The following is an 18,638-nucleotide window of genomic DNA, read 5'->3' as shown; positions in this document are numbered from 1 at the left end:
TGCCAACGCTGCAAGGAACAGATCGAGTGGAAGCGCAAGTACGGCAAGTACAAGCCCCTAACGGAACCGACCAAGTGCCAACGTTGTACCAAACGCGCCGTCCGCCAGTCCCACCACAAGCTCTGTCAGCCTTGCGCCAAGGAACACGGCGTCTGCGCCAAGTGTTGTTGTCGCAACGAGCGGATCGTCGGGAAAGACCCCGCCGAGGTTGAAGCCGAGCAGAAGGAGCTCCAGGAGGTTTTGTTTCGATTCTAATTATTCATGAATTAATTGATACAATTTTGCGAGTATGATAATCCGAAGCATGTTATAATTTTGTGATTCATGTTGATGGGTTTGGATTGTGAATTTGTTTTTTCAGGCTATCAAGAATGCAAGAGAGAGGGATAGGAGGACTCTGCTAAGAGCTGTATGTGCTTTGATATGTACACCCTGTTTGGTTTTCGAGGTTTTTCGTGTATGTGTAAGTTTTGATGGAATTGTGGATGTTGTGGTCTCAAATTTGTACTGCAACAGATGAATGCAGGTAAATCAATGAAGACTGCGACTGAGAAAGAAGAGAAGGGAGACAAGGCTGGGGATTCGGCGCTCTCTGCTTCGCTAGAGGAACATGCAGAGGCAACTAGAGATGATGAGGGTGATTCTGATGGTGATGATGATGAAGAAGAAGAAGAGGATGAGGAGGGTGTTCGTAATTAACATAGGTGCAGCTCTTTGTACTATCAGTCACATTTTGGACAAAATGAGAATTAACAATCTTCAACCACATGAAGATCTTGAAGAATTTAATAGCTTTTTAGAAATAGTGATTTCGTATGATGTTTGGACTCATCAATTTTGTACAAGTGCTTACGCACTCTGAAAATGTTGTCATGTGTTTATTTATCGATTGAGTTCACTATGAGTTTCTATTGTGAAGCAGCTCTTGTTTTAGTCTCATGAAAATCTGCAGGAGTCTCCATTTCTCTATATGGTTGCCGAATTGCTGTGCATCTTTATCAATACTATTGGATTTGAAATGGCAAAATTGTTGCCGGGGAAATATGGCAATGATTTTAGTTTAATAATATCATAGATCAAGATGCTGAGGTATAACTTAGGGTTCAAGCAAACTGACTATAAAGTATGGTACAGACCTAGAGAAGATAAAAAATGCAATAGAAAAGTCAGAGACCCTAACTTCACTGATCTTCAAGTTGAGAGCTCCAAGACCGAGTCAACGTTCAAATGGTGAAATGGTTGTCATTTTTCAAAGAAGTTCAAGAAAGATAACAACCATCTTAGAAATGCAGAAGGAAAGCGCCTCTAAACCGTTCAAATGCTTTCTTTCCACAATGTTATGTGCTATTCTCCTTGTCAGCCCCCTTACAATTTTCATTTTCGGCTTCAATAGTTCGTATCCACAATGCATCTTTGCTACTAACTCCAACATCTCTCTCTCCCATGGCCTAATTGCTTTACCTGATTCGCTGCGTAGAGAAATCTCTCATTTGCAGATCAAACTGGGTTTTTTACTGGAGCAGCTGCATGATGAAACTTCAGAATCAAAAGTGATCGCAAAGTTTTCAGAGCAGGTACTTTACATTGCCATTTCTTTGGACAAAATTGCTGTTAGCTTATCAGAGAGCAGTAAGAATTCTCCCTCTGCTAATAATGAGGTAAGCAATGTGGATGAAGATTTCAGTGATCCTGAAGAAGGTGAAGCCGAAGAACAGTTTATGAGTGGGAATGTCTTCAAATCAGGTGAGATTCGTAGTTACATTTCACCAAAACCAAACAGGCTAGTTGGGAAGAAAAATTTTCTTGGGGTGGATGCACTAACTCCATCAATTGGGTTGGCTTGTGCCAAAATGGCCTCCAACTTGGACCAGTTTATGAGTTACAAGGTTCACAGTGCGTGTCCAGATGATTCGCAAATAGCTCAGAAGCTTATAGTTCACGGTTGTGATCCATTGCCAAGAAGAAGATGCTTCACAAAATCACCTCCACACTACACTAAGCCATTTCCTATAAACGCCTCCCTTTGGACTCAACCTAGTGATGCCAACATCTTATGGAACAATTACAAGTGCAAAGACTACTCTTGCCTTGTTTCTAAAGAAACCGCAGACAGAAGAGGGTTCTTCAAATGCTCAAGCTGTTTCAACATTTCACAACGTGGGTGGAATGTTCCTACGAATGAGTCTGTATCAGCAGAGTTCACCATTGATGAAGTCCTTAGCTTAAAGCCGGGGGAGATAAGAATCGGCCTAGACTATAGCCCTACAACTGGTAATTTTGCTGCTGTGATGAGGGAAAAAAATGTCACCATTGCATCAAGTACACTAAACTTAGGTGCTCCTTTCAATGAGGTCATAGCCTTAAGAGGCCTTCTTCCTCTTTACACATCAGTTGGCTCAAGATTGCCTTTCTTTGACAATACCCTTGACATTATCCATTCCACTTTGTTCTTGGATGGCTGGATAGGAATTGAACTTCTTCAATTTGTTCTGTTTGATTGGGATCGCGTCCTTCGGCCAAAGGGTCTTCTTTGGATAGACAGGTTCTTCTGTCATAAAGAGGATATGAAGCTGTATTTGGAGGAGTTTAACAGGTTAGGCTACAAGCCACTACTATGGAGGGTAGTACCCAAGAATGATAAGCTTGGAGATGAGCTCTTCTTCTCAGCTGTATTGGAGAAGCCAATTAGAGGTTGAGATTAGCAGGACTGACAAGTCTAATAAGCCACTAGATGTAAATGGTATGTCCAGGTGATTTGTCCATGTATTGGTGCAAACTACTTCTCACTATTTTTGCAGCGAGATTTGATCTATTTCGTCTTGAAAATATTTATCCGACTCATTGCAAGACAGCCAAAACTTGACGAAAATAGTTCTAAGTTTCAAACCCCATGTACATAATTTGGAGTTTTTATGGTTCAGAAACTAAAAATTCTAACAAAGTAATCTTTGTAGATAACTGATAACAGCATGAATCAAACATTTGAGCTATAAATGCTGAACATTTTCTATTATCCTAATCTTTCTGGTGAACAAATTCAATATCCAGATAACAATACAGGAGAAGAAATTATGTGAAATAACTGTATCAGTAGTCAAAATCTCTTGCTCAGATACACTTGCGGTACAGAAGAAAAAATGTGGGTTGCTATTGCTCAAATCAATTCAATTAAATCCTACGGGCAATATAAGGATCTAGGTAAAATTCTTCAAAGAATTACAAGATCTCTCTGAAAGTCAGTATCATAATGAGTTTTTCAAGATCTCGGGTCTGGATTCAAAATCAAAGTAACAGCCTTTTGATTGCTTATTACTAGCCAACCCCGGAACCAAATATCTATACTTGCATGAGAGTTCAGAGAAGAAAAGGTTGTAGACCGATAGTAGCCTGACATCTATTCATCTTTTGCACATACTCGCTCTGAAAGAACAAGAAAACAGACATCAGAATATTAAATATGCTTCTGTAAATCGTGCTTAACAAGCCAAATAACAGGAAGTTGGTATTTCCAGAACTTTTCTTACTCCCTATACTATATGTTAAAAGTAAACTGAACCTAGAAGTTGAACCATTTCGGGTAAACATGATGTAACAAAAATATCTTGAGAAGGAGACCCAAGTGTAATAAGGCAGCATAAAGGTAAGAGTCCATACTCAGATATTCATAAGCCAATATCATCGAAGTGCCCCATGCGGACATGCTGAAAAATCTTGGACCTAGTCCTCTGTAAAAACCTTTCCAACCATCATCTCTAATCAAGCTTTTAACAACTTCACTTGTAGTGGGTCTCTTTTCGTGTCCGACCTATAATACAGCAACAATTATGAGAAGAAGACACAAAGTAGATAGGAGAAATGAAGATAGCAAGCTGCAAGGTAACTACATATATCAACTGGTTATAATACCTGTAAGCGTGTCTTTATTGTGTCCAAAGGGGTTGTTATGAAGGAAGCTGTTGCACCCGCAATAATCCCACCAGTAGCTTGAACTGACATTATTTTCCCCACGCTAGGGGGAGCTTCATCTGAGCCATGGCCTAAGAAACTGCTCAATGAATAGGAATAATGCGATAGTGAGATATATATCTTTTTTCAAGCAATTAAGAACTTGAACTGTTGATGAAAGAGTATTTGATTCACTTAAACTCGTTTAACTTTTCTTATGCCTAAAAGGAATGAACTCCATTAATCAACTCAAAGAAAATCAATTGGCATACTGGACTTCAGACTTCCTATACAACCAGCTGGCTTATTTAAAATAAACAGAAAAAGAAAGCCCTAACAAGTTAACAACCAACAAAGTCACAATGCATGATGATTACTACCAGCATAATTATCATGTTCCAAAACGTTCTCCAATTGTAAATCTAAGTGAGACATTCCCTAGTAAAGGCCGCACAGGACATTGAACTCATATCTTTAACAGAAGAAATGATAATAAAATGGCCACCATAAATTCTAAAGGTACAAAATATGAACAGCACATACCCATAGTTAAAATAACTTGACTGAGTTTTAGTCATTTGGGACAGACAAGCTCTTCCAGCATTATTATTTAACAGGTAACAAATCATCACATCTCACCTCCAGATTAGGCGCTGGCTTGAACCGTAACTAGCCCACCATACAGCACTGGATGGAGAGTAGGTCATAATGGAAAGTCCAAATCCTCTATAAAATCCCCTGATGCCGTCGGTCTTCAAAATCTGACGAGCAACGTCCATCCCCCCAGTGTACCTCACATGCCCTGAATAGCCTTGCACCATCAACCGCTGACTAACCTACACAAAACCCACCAAACAGTTTCAGACCCCAGACACAAAACTCACACAAACCATGTTCTAGAAAGGAAACTAGCATTTACCACATCAATAGGAACAAAGATGGTCTGAGAGAAAAGCGAAGCAGTCATTCCAGCCAGTCCATTAGCCAAAGCGGCCTGCGTCGGTTCAGAAAATTTGAATGGCTCAACCAACTTGAAAGCAGCCACCTTTGTGGTCTCGAGAGCAGTCATGAATATAACCCTAGTCGGAACAGCCCCAGTTATGACTGTGCCAAACCCTCTATACAAACCCGGAACACCATCCGCTTTCCAAATGCCTTTGATTACAGACAATGCATTTCTCTCTACAGATTCACTTGTAGCAACTTGTAGCCTGGTTTTCACAACAGAAACTGGGTACAGTGCCACTGTGACCCCTGTAAACAATCCAGCTCCAACCACATAAAATTTAGTCTTATCTAGCCTGCATCATAAGTTTGGGATACAAAACACTCGATCAATCAATTACCCAAATCCCATATTACACACAAACCCAGTTTCAGAATCCCTCCAACTAATTCAAGATTCCACAGCAAGTTTGTTCAACAATCCAGCTCCACCCACATAAAATTCTATCAAACCCAACACATATATCACCCAACATTCAACAATTCAAGAACCCAAATCCATATCAAACACAAACCCAGTTTCAGAAACCCCTTTAATTCAAGATCACACATTAACTCAATACAAGTTACGAATCAATGAAAATGGGGATTTGGGAATTGATGAAATAGAGAGAAAGAAACATACTTGTCCCAATTAATCTCGGTGGCGCCAATGGGTTGGGCGCTAGCTTCAGATGCAGCAGCCATGGAGGTCGTCGTCGTCGTCGTCGAAATGGAAGATTAATTAGGGGAAAGAAGAATGTGAGAGTCTAAAAATGCATTCTTTAATGTCCCAAATTATGGGAAACCCGGATCCTTGTGGGAAAAGTAATTAGGTTTGAATGGTTTTAGGGTTGAAGAAGAGGACTTTTCTGTGTTAGGGCATATCGGAAACTAGGAATTCGGAATTTGCTTGGAATTGGAGGAGGGAAGTCAAATCGCTGACTCGTCTGTTTTGGGGGGCTGCTTTCCTTTCCTTTTTCCGGGCGCTGCTTCACAATTTTCTATTTTTCTACATACATTACACATGCTTTGCAATTTTGTTTCTAATATTTAGTAAATGGCTTCAAAAATGTTAGAGTTTGTCTTAGTTGGGTTGTTTGGGCTTGGTATTGGGATGATAGGGTTTCTCTAAGTTGGGCCTCGTTGAACATTTTGGCTGGGTTTTGGGTCCATATAAAGGGTTCATGTTTTCATTTTTTAGTTTAGTGTTGGGCCTTTCTCTTTTGAGCTCTAATTTTTCTTTGTTTCAGCATATCACTAAAAGGTACATGTGATAAGAGTGTGCTAGGTGGTTTGCTCGTTTTAAGGGTGTGATTTGTAGTGTACTCTAAAGAACGATTCTACTGTCGACTCCTAGAGGCTAGAGATGTGTCATTATTGTACTACTTGCTGAACTGACATAGGTGTTTCTATTTTTATTTTATTATGGCCATAAGAGGTGTATTCTTTTGTATTTTACTTTTTATGAGAGTCTTTAACGACAAACGGTTACTTGGTAAAGATGCATCACAGCGCAATGGTCATAATTTACCTATCAAACTTTCCAAACTCATGACCCAAAACCACCATTCACACACAACCTCACACATAATTCACAAATCATGACATGATTTCCCCCTTAAATGTTCTATTAACTTTTGATATCAATTTCTTGGGTTCACCTACAGTAAATCACTGTACTAGTACATCAAGTATATTAGTTTGATTCAGAGGTAAACTAGCTTCATACAGTGGTAGACTAGTTTGAAACAATTATATTTATGTATTGAACTAGTCCACCTCTATAACAAATTAAATGTACTTCACATATCGGTTCATCAATGTATCATAAAACTTTTCTATTTTCTTTACCTCATTAAACGAAGTATTGTATTTCTTTTAAGTGAGAAGATGTTTGCCACTACATTTATGAAAAAACTCTGCAATACAAAACCTTGTCGTACAAAGTTTGAAAAGGGAGAAGATTGGCATACCCTGACTTGTGATCTTATCCTTATTGTAATTATACAATACTTGTAAGTAAGAATGGAGTATGTAATAGATCGAGTGTTTTTTTTTTTTGGAAAGTCATTATAATGTAAGCACAATAGTGGTACTTCAGCATGTAGTACCACAGTCATTGTCACACAATATGTAAAACAGAAATGGCGCCACAAAATGCGCCACCATATTACTATAGATTATATTGGATTCATTCGTTGGAACATGAATCTAATAAAGCTATATCATTGATTGTATTATTAGAAGTGTAAGCTTTTCGATAGCGTGGATTCGTGGAACTCTAAGATCATAGTCTGAAATGGAAAATGTGGAAACAAACATAGTAGAAAGACCACAATGGATCAATCACATACAGTTGAATTTGACTGCACTAATTTTTCTAGAGGTTTCCAATTGCCAAATACAGTCCAAAACCTTTTTTTTTGTTTCTTCTTTTCTTGTTTAGCGTATTTTAGTGTGAGACGCAATGAATTTTGTTTATCAAAAAAAATAAAAATTATTGTAAGACTAAAAGCCAATTAAGTTTTAGTATTTGTTTTAACTGACAATGCACTTGGCAAGCAGAGACTTGCAGAGTGATTGGCACACGCTAACCAGCTTCCGCGTACTAGTTTCTTAGTTTCTTTAGTTTCTTTTCATTCTCTTTCTTCATCTCTTTCTTGCTTGTTTCTGTTTGTGATTGTGGTCCCCAAGAGTTGAACACAGACATTCGAGGACAATCTAACAGGAAAAATGGGGTTTCTGTTGTCCAAGTTAACCAGCTTTGCCATTGTCCTTCTATTTGCGCTTTGTTGCTTCAGCTTCAGTTCAACTGGTTCGTTCAAATCTTCCTCTTCCTAGTTCAATCTTTCTAAAGCTGGAATCTTTATGAGGTTTTTGATTCTGTTTGTGGAGTTTTGCCTAAATGTGGTCATTTTGGTGAATTGGGTTTGTTGAGGGTGTAGTTGTGAGGTTTGGTAAGGTTTAGGGGATTGAGTCTGACGGATGATGAAATGGGTTTTCTATGACTATAAAAAAGGTGCAATCTTTCAGTTTCCCTTGATTTCTTTGGTAGTGAAATTAAGAATTTGATCTCAACCAAAAAGAAATTAAGAATTTTTGGTGTTTGGTGTTTGGTGTTTGGTGTTTGGTGTTGTTTGAGTGAATGTGTTGTTGAGCTCAAAATTTTTTATTGCTCGTGTAGAATATATAGTCTACTCTGCATGTTGCATTAGTTCTCAAGAGTTTGAAATGAAAGGGTTGTTCTTGTTTTCTTGTTTACCAACAATGGAGAAGAGAAACCCATCCTGTGCTCATTTTGGGATCATTTCAAGTCACACAGAAAGCAGGATCCTCTATTCTGTGTTTTGAGTCTCATTAGCGACCTGGATTCCTTTTGATGCAGTATTAAAGATGTGCATTTGCATATGACATGTTATGGACATAGCTCGGTTCTTGTTTTTTAATTCACACCAGAGAACCGATCTCGTTTTCATTACTCTCTTAGTGAATTATAGAAAGACTGAAGCTTTTCACCAGTTGGAGTTCTTTGTCAGAATTCCAAGTATTTATTATAGAGGAAGGAATACTGGAAAAAGAAATTTTGGTCAGTTTAGCTAATTCAGGAGCAGTTAACTTTCGAAACTTCTCATTCAAGATTGACATCCTCAAAGTGTTCATTGTTTCTTTGTTTCTTTCCTCCTTGTTTATTTCCAGATGCATATGATCCTCTTGATCCCAGTGGCAACATCACGATTAAGTGGGATATTATAAGCTGGACCCCTGATGGCTATGTTGTAAGTACGATTTTGAGTTTTGAGCTAATGGAAACTTATTTTTCACATTAGTTGCATGCATAATGGTTGTCTTCAAAAAGATAGGGTAAATATCTGAATCTTTTTGAAGAATAAGGTAAACATCTAACCAGCAACACACCTTATATAAACAGGCTGTTGTTACCATTTATAACTACCAGCAGTATAGACATATTCAAGCACCAGGATGGTCGCTAGGATGGACATGGGCAAAGAAGGAGGTGATTTGGGACATGGTCGGAGGACAAGCTACCGAGCAAGGGGACTGTTCAAGATTTAAGACAACTCCCCCGCATTGCTGTAAAAAGAAACCAACAATTATTGATCTACTCCCTGGAACTCCGTACAATAAGCAATATTCCAATTGCTGCAAAGGTGGAGTGCTGAGTTCATGGATGCAGGATCCAGCCAACGCTGCGGCTTCTTTTCAACTAAGTGTTGGTCAAGCGGGAACCAGCAATAGAACAGTTAAGCGTCCAAAAAACTTCACTCTAATGGGACCTGGACCAGGGTACACTTGTGGTGCTGCAAGAGTTGTCAAACCAACTAAATACTTTTCTCCAGACAAAAGGCGAGTCTCTCAAGTCATGAGTAAGTTGTTATAAGTTTAGATATCTCTTAAAATGCAGTATTTTGCTAAGAAATATTTTGTTTTAACCTTAAACTAATCCGTTGCAGTGACATGGAAGTTGACATGCACATATTCACAATTTCTGGCTCAGAAAACTCCTGCTTGCTGTGTCTCACTGTCTTCGTTCTACAATGACACAGTAGTGCCCTGCCCAATATGTTCGTGTGGCTGTCAAAACAATATAACTCATCCAGGAAGCTGTGTAGAGTGAGCTCCCTCAACCATATGCTTTCATTTGAACTTTTTTTTTTTTTCCTGATTATAAAGACGATATTTTTTTCTTATATTCTCCATAAGACATTTACTATGTCTTTATATTTGCAGTCCAAAGTCTCCATATTTGGCTTCAGTTGTTTCAGCTGCTGACAAAAATTCGCCTTTGGTTCGATGTACTCGTCATATGTGCCCGATCAGAGTTCATTGGCATGTCAAGCTGAATTACAGAGAATACTGGCGAGTGAAGGTTACAGTCACAAACTTTGACTACAGCAGGAATTATTCAGATTGGAATTTGGTTATCCAGCATCCAAACTTTGACAATCTGACCCAAGTTTTCAGCTTCAACTCAAAGTCCTTGACCCCTTATGGAACCATAAGTATGTTATCATTAGTTACTTTATTTGTTCATGTGTTCTTTACTTTCAGTGTATTATGAGAGCTGACTTGTACTTGAAGTGTTTGATGATATTCTAGAACTTCTGTACATGTTGCTCATCCTTGTTTATGCATATTGGAAGCTGCCAAGTGGGGAATTGTAATTTGTTTTTCTTTCTAACAGATGATACTGCAATGCTGTGGGGAATCAAGTTCTACAACGATCTGCTGATGCAATCCGGGCCTGTTGGTAATGTGCAGTCAGAGCTGCTTTTCCGGAAGAATCCAGCAACTTTCACTTTTGAGAAGGGTTGGGCTTTCCCGAGAAGAATCTCTTTCAATGGTGATACTTGTGTAATGCCACCTCCAGACGCCTTTCCATATTTGCCAAATGCTGGTTCGCGACAGTATATCTCTCTGCTGACACTAATCATGATTTGTGCATCGACCTTTGCATTTACATATGCTTATGCTTAATCTTGTCTCACAGATGCATCAAATCTAAGATTAGGGATTAGTTTGACCTTAAGATTTATGCAAGCCACTAGTTTTCCTGCATTTTGGTGAAGTGCTTCCACAATGAAATTGGATGGGCTCAATTGTGCTGCTGATGTGGACGTTTTGGATTGCATGAGGTGGGTTACTTCTATCTGTTCTGTTGTATGTATATTCCTGTAGGGATCCTGTTGATTGTACATTTCCAAATTGTAATTGTAATAGTAAATCCGCTACAATGGTTAACTAGGAGTTGAATCTAATGGTAGTAGTGAAATAGTCATTCTGTTTTGTTCCCATTGTGATTCTCATGTCTCTTATAATCTTATGGATTTCAATCATTTCATGAAGTCATTACATTTCTGCATTTAGATCGAAAATTTTGCAGCACAAAAGTGTTTCTTTTATACCATTCAAAATCCAGAAATACAGTTCTATACTTCTGTGGATGCTGTTCTGCCACCAACAACAAATGTAATTGAAATCAAAATCCAGGATTTCCAACAGGACTTTTAAAGAATTTTCTGTCATAGTCATAAGACAAACATTCATGTGTAGAATGAAATGCTAAACCAGCTACATATATTTTTTATTGCACTATCCTCATTGGACGAAGTTAATAAATAAAGTTACATCTGCCGAAAATTCAAGCCCTGACCAAAATGGCTCAGGAGGATAAAAGATACAGTGACTAAACTAATGACAATGCCAAGTACAGTAATATAAGAGCAATAGCAGTTCAATCATTTTTCAGTTTATGTTAAAACAAAAACTTATTTTGCTATTTTAGCACCAGGTCCGCTTGGGTTGAGCTCATCCCAAGCTTCAATCCATGTGACCATGGCATCGGCCAGCTTGTCAAAGTAGGGATCTACCTTGCCGAGCTTGTCCTTCACCTGTTTGGACAGTTCGATGTAGCAGGCTTGCACAGTGGTGCAGTCCTTGGGGAGAACAGCGGCCTGGAAGAAAGGGATGATCTCTTCCTGCCAGAAGATGCCTTTGTATTCCTTCCTCAGGTTCACAAATGGGTTACTTGCCTTGCTGTGATAGATATAAGGCAGACCTGTCTTCACTCCCAGCCCCAAATGGTCACAGATCACCTAAACATTCAGTCACATACCACATATTGCTTGTTAATACTCAATAGTAGCATAAACAATCCAGATGAAACTAAAAACAAAGAGGAAAAGGGACCTTGATACACCAGCCAGCCCACATATCATCGTAACGTCCAATTGGCTGGCCATCACCCATGAGTCCGAAGTACATTGCAGGGCCAATGAGATCACGGTCGAAAGCCAAATTCATACCACACATGGGGAACAGGGTGCCTTTTGGAATTGTCAGAACAGCATCCACATACCTTCATAAGCATAATTTTCACCATCATATCACATAGTATATATAAATATAAGAATCAATATATACTTGCATTCTAAGGAAGTGCCTACCTGGTGTTCCTCTCAAGAGGCTTCACAAGCTGAGTAGGTGCATCATAATCGGGGATATTGAGCCAAAGACCATGAGAAACAGCAGTTGGGACACCCTCACGGAGACTGAAAGGGTATCCACGGACGAAATCCGCACCCTCTCTGAAAGGGTCATAGAGGGTGTTGAAGAAAAATGGGGTGGATGGGCAAAGAAGGTTCTTGATGTGCTGCTCCAGTGCATTCACTAGTTTGCCAGATGGGTCTTGTGCAACCTAAGCACATTAGATCATAGCAAAAATTACACAGAAGAACCAAGATCATTGACACAAGATGCCAATAAATCTAAGGACTCCACCTTCACATATAAAACTTGTATTTCAAACTTGTAGTGCAAACAATGTGATCAAAGTAGTTCAAAAATAAGAGAGCAAAAGACAGAAGCAAGTTGCATCATAATACAAAAACCAACACTCCGTTTCGCATACAAACAAAGTTCCAACAGATAAGTCGGTGCAACCAAACCTAAATGCTAAAACTTCCAAATTTTAGAATGGTGTGATGATGGTATCAGAAACTCAAATCTTACTTGGGAAACAATCTTGCAAATTTGAATTATGCACAATTCAACCTACATAGCAAGCCTATATCTCCAAGAGAATGTGATCAATATTACAATTAATGCACAATTCACCTCATGATCTCTTCGATCAAGCGATCACATACAAATCAAAGGGCACAAACATCACATACAAATTACAATCTCTATCTCGAAAAACCAAACAAAACACAGAAAATAGTGAGGAGGAGGACTTACAAAGCAATCATCGTCAATGGTGAAGATGTACTTCTTCTTGGAGACCATGTAACCGAAGCAACGGCAAGCGGAGTCCTTAAAGGAAATGCAATTGGAGCGAGGGCCAAGCATTCTGTTAATGTCGTTACGGTTGTAGAGTTCATAGTCAAAGCCCTCGGGGACCTTGATGGTCTTGGTGGGGTCGCCGTCCTGGACAATGATCAAGTGGTAGGGCTGGAGGAACGGCCTCCACATCTCGAGGAAGTCGAGGTTTCGTATGGTAGGGATCACAATGTCGAGCTCATCCTTAAGCAAATGGGTCGGAGTCGCCATTGTTGTCGAAGAGAAACTCAGAGATTCACAGAGAGAGATCGGGATAGTTTGAGAGCACTCTCTCACAACTATTTCATATAAATGGAGGAGGGAGACGTGGGTGGCACGTGCGAGGGGGGCGGGGAGTGCGGCACGAGTGATGGGATGTTAGTAGGGAAAGAGGGAACGTGTCCGAGATTTAGAGGGTCAATGGAATTGTTCAAAGGGGAGGAGAGTGATTGATTAGGAAAGACTCTAGGAGATTATGAGGTTGAGTTTGTGTTTAACAAGGTCTAAGTTCTTTGCATCTTCCACCACAAAGATGGTTGAGGCTACGGATTAGAGCTTAAAAGAGAACGATTTAATAATTGAAATTATATTGTAGGGTAACGAAAAACAGTAGATTTTTGCACTTTCTTACTTTTGCCAACGTTTCTTTTAGAGATTGGACTTTGGACGTTCAATTTATACGGGCAGTAAAAGTTACTAATTCAAAAAGTGGAAAAATAATATGAAAGGTAAACGTGTCATTTCAAAAAAAAAAAAAAAAAGGTAAACGTGTATGAGAGCTAGTTTGTCTCTTTGCGTCCAATTACAGTTATAGGAAGTGAATTAATGAAATGGACTGCCTTAATTCAAGCAATGATTTTGGGAGGTGTGGTGGCTCACATGCGCTCACATTGGGTTTGGGCTATGTTCATGTTAAGCAAACCCTCACCTTCTTCTTTACGTTTCATAACAAGCTTTTAATGACCCAAAATAAGACCCAAGAACCAGAATTACATGGCCCGTAAAGATTCCATGTCTAAGTTTAGACTTGTCGGAGTTTGTTTGCGAAAATCGAACTATTAATTCTGTCATAACTATCCTTCAAATGCTTCCTCATCCCTCATTCTGATCATTTTCTAATCTACTTACAAACGGCAGAATGGAAGGTTTTAATTCATAAGGAGGTCCCTCACCTATTCTCGCATTCCTTAAGGGCCTGTCCGGTAACGTTTTTAAAAATGATTTTTCAAAAACCGATTTTGAAAATGAAAACGAGAAAACAAGATTGGATTTTTGAGATTCGAAAATGTGTCCGGTAGTTTATTTCGAAAACAATTTTCAAAAACGAGAACAGCAAAAACGAGTCCGGTACTACCGTATGAAAATACAAAAAACAATGAAAATGTATACATATATCTCCGTGTTTTCTAAAATATGAGAATGAAAATGTGAAAACATCTATTTGTCGTTTTCCTGTTTTACAAGTAAAATAAAAAATCATTTTCAATTTTTATTTTCTGTATTTTTGAAAACAGACCAACGAACGCATTTTCAAGCCATTTTCATTTTATAAAATGAAAAAGATGACTTGAAAACGTTACCGAACGCCACCTTAATGTTTGCGCTATCCCAAAATAAGTATTCGGGCTTTACTGAGGCTGAATGCCTTTATCTTATGGGCTACACTTGATATTAGCCCAAAACGAGATTGCTCCATACTCTCTGCAGATGTAGCTTCATAATTAGGCCCAAAAAGTGTAGTTGCATCTTCTATTTGTTGAGTCACTTGGAGTGTTGGATGATCAAAGAAAAACACGAGTGAGAAAAGTTTTCTATTCAAATCACAAGTCGAAAATTCCAAAGAGGTGGCAGTAGGGTTTAGAATCTGGCTATTTTGCAGTCTCTAATATTTGATTTGCTTCACTTCAAAGCCTTTTGAAGCTACATTGTGTCAAAGCCTGAAACCCCAAACACAGGTATGTAAACCATTTTAAGTTCCATATGCACAGTTCTATCAATATTCATATAAAAATTATGTAGTGTTCTGGAGTATTGAAAACTCTGGAGTTAGAGCCGTTGGATTGGCACATTGCCTAATCCCTAATCTAACGCCTCCCGGATCTGGAGTTGGTACTGTAGAACTTTCGTGAAGAATTCTATTCTACTGCTCTAGACTGTCATACCAAGCACCACGCAGAGGTTTTTTTTTATTATAGTCTCTGTGATTGCATCAGAACAATAGCTGACAAAAGGAAAATGCTGACTTTCATTGATTTCTAATGTGTTAGCACGTTATCATACACCATCATTTTTTTTTTTTCTCTCACTCTGATATGCTACTGCTGCTGCTATATACTTGTTTATACAAACTAGTTAGTCAGATTTGAAACCCTAATGTGCAGTCCATTTGGCGCTTCAACTCTTGGAAACTTCATCAGTTTATCTCCCCCAACTTCTTCCCATCTGCAAATAATAGATCAAAGAAAAACCATTAAAAAAAAAAACTAATGATAGTTTTATATTGTAATCGGAAAATTATAGATTTCTGATTTGGGTTTTTAGTCACTAACCTGTATCTAGTTACAAAGTAGTGTAGGAATGTGGAAATTTCTGCTATTCCCAACTCCTTTCCTGGACACAGCCTAGTACCTCCCCCAAATATAAAGGAGTTGTTAGACTCCAAGCTCTTATCCTGCATTTTCAAGTCAAGAAAATTATTACTACCATGACTAGAAAATGAATCTGATACATTTCCATGAAAATAGAGTCACAGTGAAACTCACCATCCATCTCCATGGATTGAAGGTTAATGGATCAGGGTACGTAAACGAATCGTAGTTAGTCTCTCTTGTATAAACATAGATTCTCCATCCTTTTGGTATCAAAAACCCTGTTCAAGCAATCCAAGAATAGCTCTGATCAGGAATTATTCCAAGCAATGGTCCACCAGAAATCTTATCAAGATTCCCAGCCACTGAAAACCATGTTGAAAATGCAACTTAAATTTTCTTGATGTCAGAAAAAAAAAAAGGGGTATTTCCATGTTCTGAAGAATTATTCTTTAATGTATTGTCTAGCTGTTTTGGTATAAAATGCCATTGTAAATCATTGAGTCATGTCTATCCACTGCTTCAACATAATTTTGCCAAAAAGTGCCAATAATGTAATGCTAGCTGCAAATAGTTTCTTGAGCCCATAGTTATAATACAACCCAGAACTATACGAAATATCTATTTATATCTGTATCTTATATGCTTGTGAAACTTTCCAGCTTAGACTACTCACCATTTAGTTCCATATCTTGAGTGGTTTTCCTCAAAACCCCATTTACAATAGTAGCTAATCTTGAGGTCTCAAATATCACCTGCGGTAAAAAAAAAAACAGCAAGAGTTTATTAACAAAATTGCTATGATCCATAGGGCAAATGATGAAAACAAAGCTGGGAAATGATCTCTTACCGCACGAGTAAACCGCATAGATTTCAGGTCATTCCAGTCAATGGGATCCTCGGGCCTTTTTCTGGCTCTGATTGCCAAATGTTCTTTCTGGAAGTAGTAAAATTTAAAGTCAGTAAAAGAAACATGAGAAATGTAACAAGTATTCAAAGAACACCATATTCTTTAACCTACTCTGAGTTCTTCAATCGCTTGTGGATGATCATGAAGGTACTTAACCGCCATCATTGATGTGGTCGAAACAGTCTCATAGCCCGAATACATAATCGTGATGATGTGATCGATTATTTCTTCATCAGTGAGTTTGTATCTGTTCTGATCATCACTTCTCATCAATCCACCAAGCATGTCTTGGTGGACTTCCTCTGAAGAAGCCCTTCTATCTTCTATTAATTGCTTCAACATGCTAACAATATTTTTCCTCGCCTGCATAACATGGTTCAACTCTCAATTATTACATCTTCCATAAATCTCACAAACCACTCGACCATATTACACAAAAATAATGTGATTGGTGACATAATATACCTGAAATCCGCGGCGATAATTTGTGCCAGGAAGATCAATGGGCAATGAGAGAGTTCCCAACACAAGCTTGAAGAAGTCGGTCTTGAATGCCTGAGAAATCGAGCTTGATTCAATGCCTGCAATCTGTTTAAGCGACGAAAGAAGCGCCATCTGCGTAAAACAGTTGAAACAACATCAGAAATTGCACCAATACAAAGTGTGAAAAACTTCGCATGGATTTTCTTCTCTGCCACACAAACCTCTTTGGTCTTTTCTTGGATGTTGATGACTTGGTTCCCCCAACCACTGAGGTGGGCTCTCATGAAGTCATCAATCTTGGGCAAAATCTGGTCTCTGATCATGGTTGAGCTAATGAGGGCAAGCAATGCCCCTCTCATGTACTTGTGAGTGGAGCCATGAACAGCTGCAATGTTACACTTGCCCAAGATATCCAACATCGATTGAGGGTACCCGGGAACGAGGCCTTTAGCTTCGTTCATTAGGATGTATCTGTTCACCTCTGGATCCATGGAAACTACGGTAGGACACCCCAGTATGTGGGATTTGAAAAAACTACCATACCTGTCACAAAAAACCAGAGTTCAGAAAATAAAAAGACCAAAGCTACTAAAAACAGAGGAGAAACAGAGTAACTAACACTAACACCTGGTGAGCAAAGGCAAGAGTTGGAAACATAATCTCACCTAGCTCTCTGGTTTTTCATGAAGCTTGGGCCTTGCTTGAGGAACTCTGTGGTTTCTCCAAAGACTGGCCAGCCCATTGTGCCTGGAGGAAGACCCTTCTTCCTGTACCTCACCTCATTCCATCTTAGCAAAGCAGAGCAGAAACAGAGCACAAAGAGCACACAGAGTAGTACCACCACAAACACAGCCATTGATGCTCTGAAGAGAGAAGAAAGGAGAGAGAGCATTCAATGGTTTATGGGCATGCTCTAGTTTTTGAGATAGCAAGTGTGCATAGCATATATATATATATATATATATATATATAATGGGTGCGGCTATTGTCACTCTATCATTTACTTTGTTCACCGTACTTACTCATTACACTCTACATTTTAATTTTAATTATTAAATTTACTTATCTAACCTATTTCTCTTTCCAAAAATATCATTATATGATCCAATTAAAAAAGAATTTTTTTTAACGAAAATCTATCATTTAATTTATACCAATAACAAAACTAAAATATATTAAAGTTTCCTAATTATATTTAATCTGATTTACTTCCATTTTTTTTTCTTTCAGTTTCAATGTTCGTCTATTTCAATCTATCTCAAAAGATTAGTAAGTTAACAATTGTGAGCAATAAAGAAAAGATTGATTTTTTTTTTTGTGTTTTAATTTTTTACTTTCAGTGTTTATAAAGAATATTGCAAAGATTTTGATGAAGTTAACACTAATGGTTTTGTGAATTGAATAACGAATTAACCATGAGGAGAGAACAAAAAGACATAAAAAAAGAGTAATAAATTCAAATTTGGGTAGAGAAGAAGAAGATTAATGTTATCCAATGAGAAATTAAATAGTCTTTGTATTTAATTAATTGGTTATGTATTTAGTTTTCTTTACAAATTTAGATTTTAGAAAATTAGTGTACTTATTAGTCATTTTACACTTGGGTAATATAGTCTTTCAATAATTCAAATGTTTGTAGGATGAACTAAGAAAATGGTAGAGTGGCAATAGCCGCACCTAGGACTGTCAATTCCGACACGACCCAATAACACGACTCGAAACCCGCACGAAATAAAGCTGATTAAACCTGCACGATTAAAAAGCGGGTTGGCAGCGGGTCAACCCGTCATGACCCATTTAATAAACGGGTCGGCCACTGGTCAACCCGCCAACACGGAGTGAACCCGTATAACCCGATTATGTTATACTTCTTCTTCAAATTTTGA

General features: G+C 38.4%; 6 protein-coding genes across 6 annotated transcripts; 3 read left to right on the top strand and 3 right to left on the bottom strand.

Moving 5' to 3' along the window:
- Nucleotides 1–6: 6 nt before the first annotated feature.
- LOC133726271 (nuclear polyadenylated RNA-binding protein 3) lies at nt 7–918 on the top strand (the record flags this gene model as incomplete). The annotated part of the gene is made up of 3 exons (XM_062153786.1): nt 7–237; nt 362–409; nt 517–918. Coding segments are annotated over 3 exons (462 nt in total), but the record flags the coding sequence as incomplete, so codon positions are not given.
- Nucleotides 919–1,190: 272 nt separating this feature from the next.
- On the top strand, nt 1,191–2,730 carry LOC133711334 (probable methyltransferase At1g29790). The gene has a single exon (XM_062137471.1). It carries the CDS (start codon nt 1,236–1,238, stop codon nt 2,694–2,696), a length of 1,461 nt encoding a protein of 486 aa, XP_061993455.1. The 5' UTR covers nt 1,191–1,235; the 3' UTR covers nt 2,697–2,730.
- Nucleotides 2,731–2,981: 251 nt separating this feature from the next.
- LOC133745333 (uncharacterized) lies at nt 2,982–5,955 on the bottom strand. Its single transcript, XM_062173393.1, has 6 exons — nt 5,576–5,955; nt 4,865–5,246; nt 4,585–4,781; nt 3,907–4,045; nt 3,655–3,805; nt 2,982–3,420 (listed from the first exon to the last, which is right to left on the bottom strand). Exons 1-6 carry the CDS (start codon nt 5,635–5,637, stop codon nt 3,395–3,397), a joined length of 957 nt encoding a protein of 318 aa, XP_062029377.1. The 5' UTR covers nt 5,638–5,955; the 3' UTR covers nt 2,982–3,394.
- Nucleotides 5,956–7,463: 1,508 nt separating this feature from the next.
- On the top strand, nt 7,464–10,745 carry LOC133726263 (protein COBRA-like). Its single transcript, XM_062153780.1, has 6 exons — nt 7,464–7,747; nt 8,629–8,708; nt 8,861–9,317; nt 9,405–9,564; nt 9,682–9,953; nt 10,136–10,745. Exons 1-6 carry the CDS (start codon nt 7,666–7,668, stop codon nt 10,426–10,428), a joined length of 1,344 nt encoding a protein of 447 aa, XP_062009764.1. The 5' UTR covers nt 7,464–7,665; the 3' UTR covers nt 10,429–10,745.
- Nucleotides 10,746–10,999: 254 nt separating this feature from the next.
- LOC133726264 (probable UDP-arabinopyranose mutase 2) lies at nt 11,000–13,078 on the bottom strand. The gene is made up of 4 exons (XM_062153781.1): nt 12,691–13,078; nt 11,898–12,148; nt 11,641–11,809; nt 11,000–11,546 (listed from the first exon to the last, which is right to left on the bottom strand). Exons 1-4 carry the CDS (start codon nt 13,000–13,002, stop codon nt 11,220–11,222), a joined length of 1,059 nt encoding a protein of 352 aa, XP_062009765.1. The 5' UTR covers nt 13,003–13,078; the 3' UTR covers nt 11,000–11,219.
- Nucleotides 13,079–14,993: 1,915 nt separating this feature from the next.
- LOC133726262 (cytochrome P450 85A-like) lies at nt 14,994–17,684 on the bottom strand. Its single transcript, XM_062153778.1, has 9 exons — nt 17,418–17,684; nt 16,974–17,295; nt 16,735–16,884; nt 16,381–16,632; nt 16,210–16,296; nt 16,036–16,114; nt 15,534–15,640; nt 15,321–15,442; nt 14,994–15,213 (listed from the first exon to the last, which is right to left on the bottom strand). The coding sequence occupies exons 1-9, from the start codon at nt 17,642–17,644 to the stop codon at nt 15,120–15,122; spliced, it is 1,440 nt and encodes a 479-aa protein (XP_062009762.1). The 5' UTR covers nt 17,645–17,684; the 3' UTR covers nt 14,994–15,119.
- Nucleotides 17,685–18,638: the final 954 nt, after the last annotated feature.

The sequence above is a fragment of the Rosa rugosa genome, chromosome 1 (assembly GCF_958449725.1).
Source record: "Rosa rugosa chromosome 1, drRosRugo1.1, whole genome shotgun sequence".
NCBI classification, from domain to species: domain Eukaryota; kingdom Viridiplantae; phylum Streptophyta; class Magnoliopsida; order Rosales; family Rosaceae; genus Rosa; species Rosa rugosa.
Note: the sequence above shows the minus strand (reverse complement) of the source record. Positions and strands in the feature narration are given on the sequence as shown.

Bases quoted from the DNA above. Each gene is read 5' to 3' on its own strand.
- LOC133726262 (XM_062153778.1), bottom strand. From the start codon at position 17,644: ATGCTCTCTCTCCTTTCTTCTCTCTTCAGAGCATCAATGGCTGTGTTT. The intron at 17,296-17,417 runs GTGAGATTATGT...TTTTTGTGACAG, and splicing joins ATGAAAAACCAGAGAGCTAG to GTATGGTAGTTTTTTCAAAT. The intron at 16,297-16,380 runs GTAGGTTAAAGA...TACTACTTCCAG, and splicing joins AAGCGATTGAAGAACTCAGA to AAAGAACATTTGGCAATCAG.
- LOC133711334 (XM_062137471.1), top strand. From the start codon at position 1,236: ATGGTTGTCATTTTTCAAAGAAGTTCAAGAAAGATAACAACCATCTTA.
- LOC133745333 (XM_062173393.1), bottom strand. From the start codon at position 5,637: ATGGCTGCTGCATCTGAAGCTAGCGCCCAACCCATTGGCGCCACCGAG. The intron at 5,247-5,575 runs GTATGTTTCTTT...CTTATGATGCAG, and splicing joins ACCGAGATTAATTGGGACAA to GCTAGATAAGACTAAATTTT. The intron at 3,421-3,654 runs GTATGGACTCTT...TTGTTCTTTCAG, and splicing joins ATTGGCTTATGAATATCTGA to AGCGAGTATGTGCAAAAGAT.
- LOC133726263 (XM_062153780.1), top strand. From the start codon at position 7,666: ATGGGGTTTCTGTTGTCCAAGTTAACCAGCTTTGCCATTGTCCTTCTA. The intron at 9,318-9,404 runs GTAAGTTGTTAT...AATCCGTTGCAG, and splicing joins GCGAGTCTCTCAAGTCATGA to TGACATGGAAGTTGACATGC. The intron at 9,954-10,135 runs GTATGTTATCAT...TCTTTCTAACAG, and splicing joins GACCCCTTATGGAACCATAA to ATGATACTGCAATGCTGTGG.
- LOC133726264 (XM_062153781.1), bottom strand. From the start codon at position 13,002: ATGGCGACTCCGACCCATTTGCTTAAGGATGAGCTCGACATTGTGATC. The intron at 11,810-11,897 runs GTAGGCACTTCC...ATGCTTATGAAG, and splicing joins CCTCTTGAGAGGAACACCAG to GTATGTGGATGCTGTTCTGA. The intron at 11,547-11,640 runs GTCCCTTTTCCT...CTGAATGTTTAG, and splicing joins GGGCTGGCTGGTGTATCAAG to GTGATCTGTGACCATTTGGG.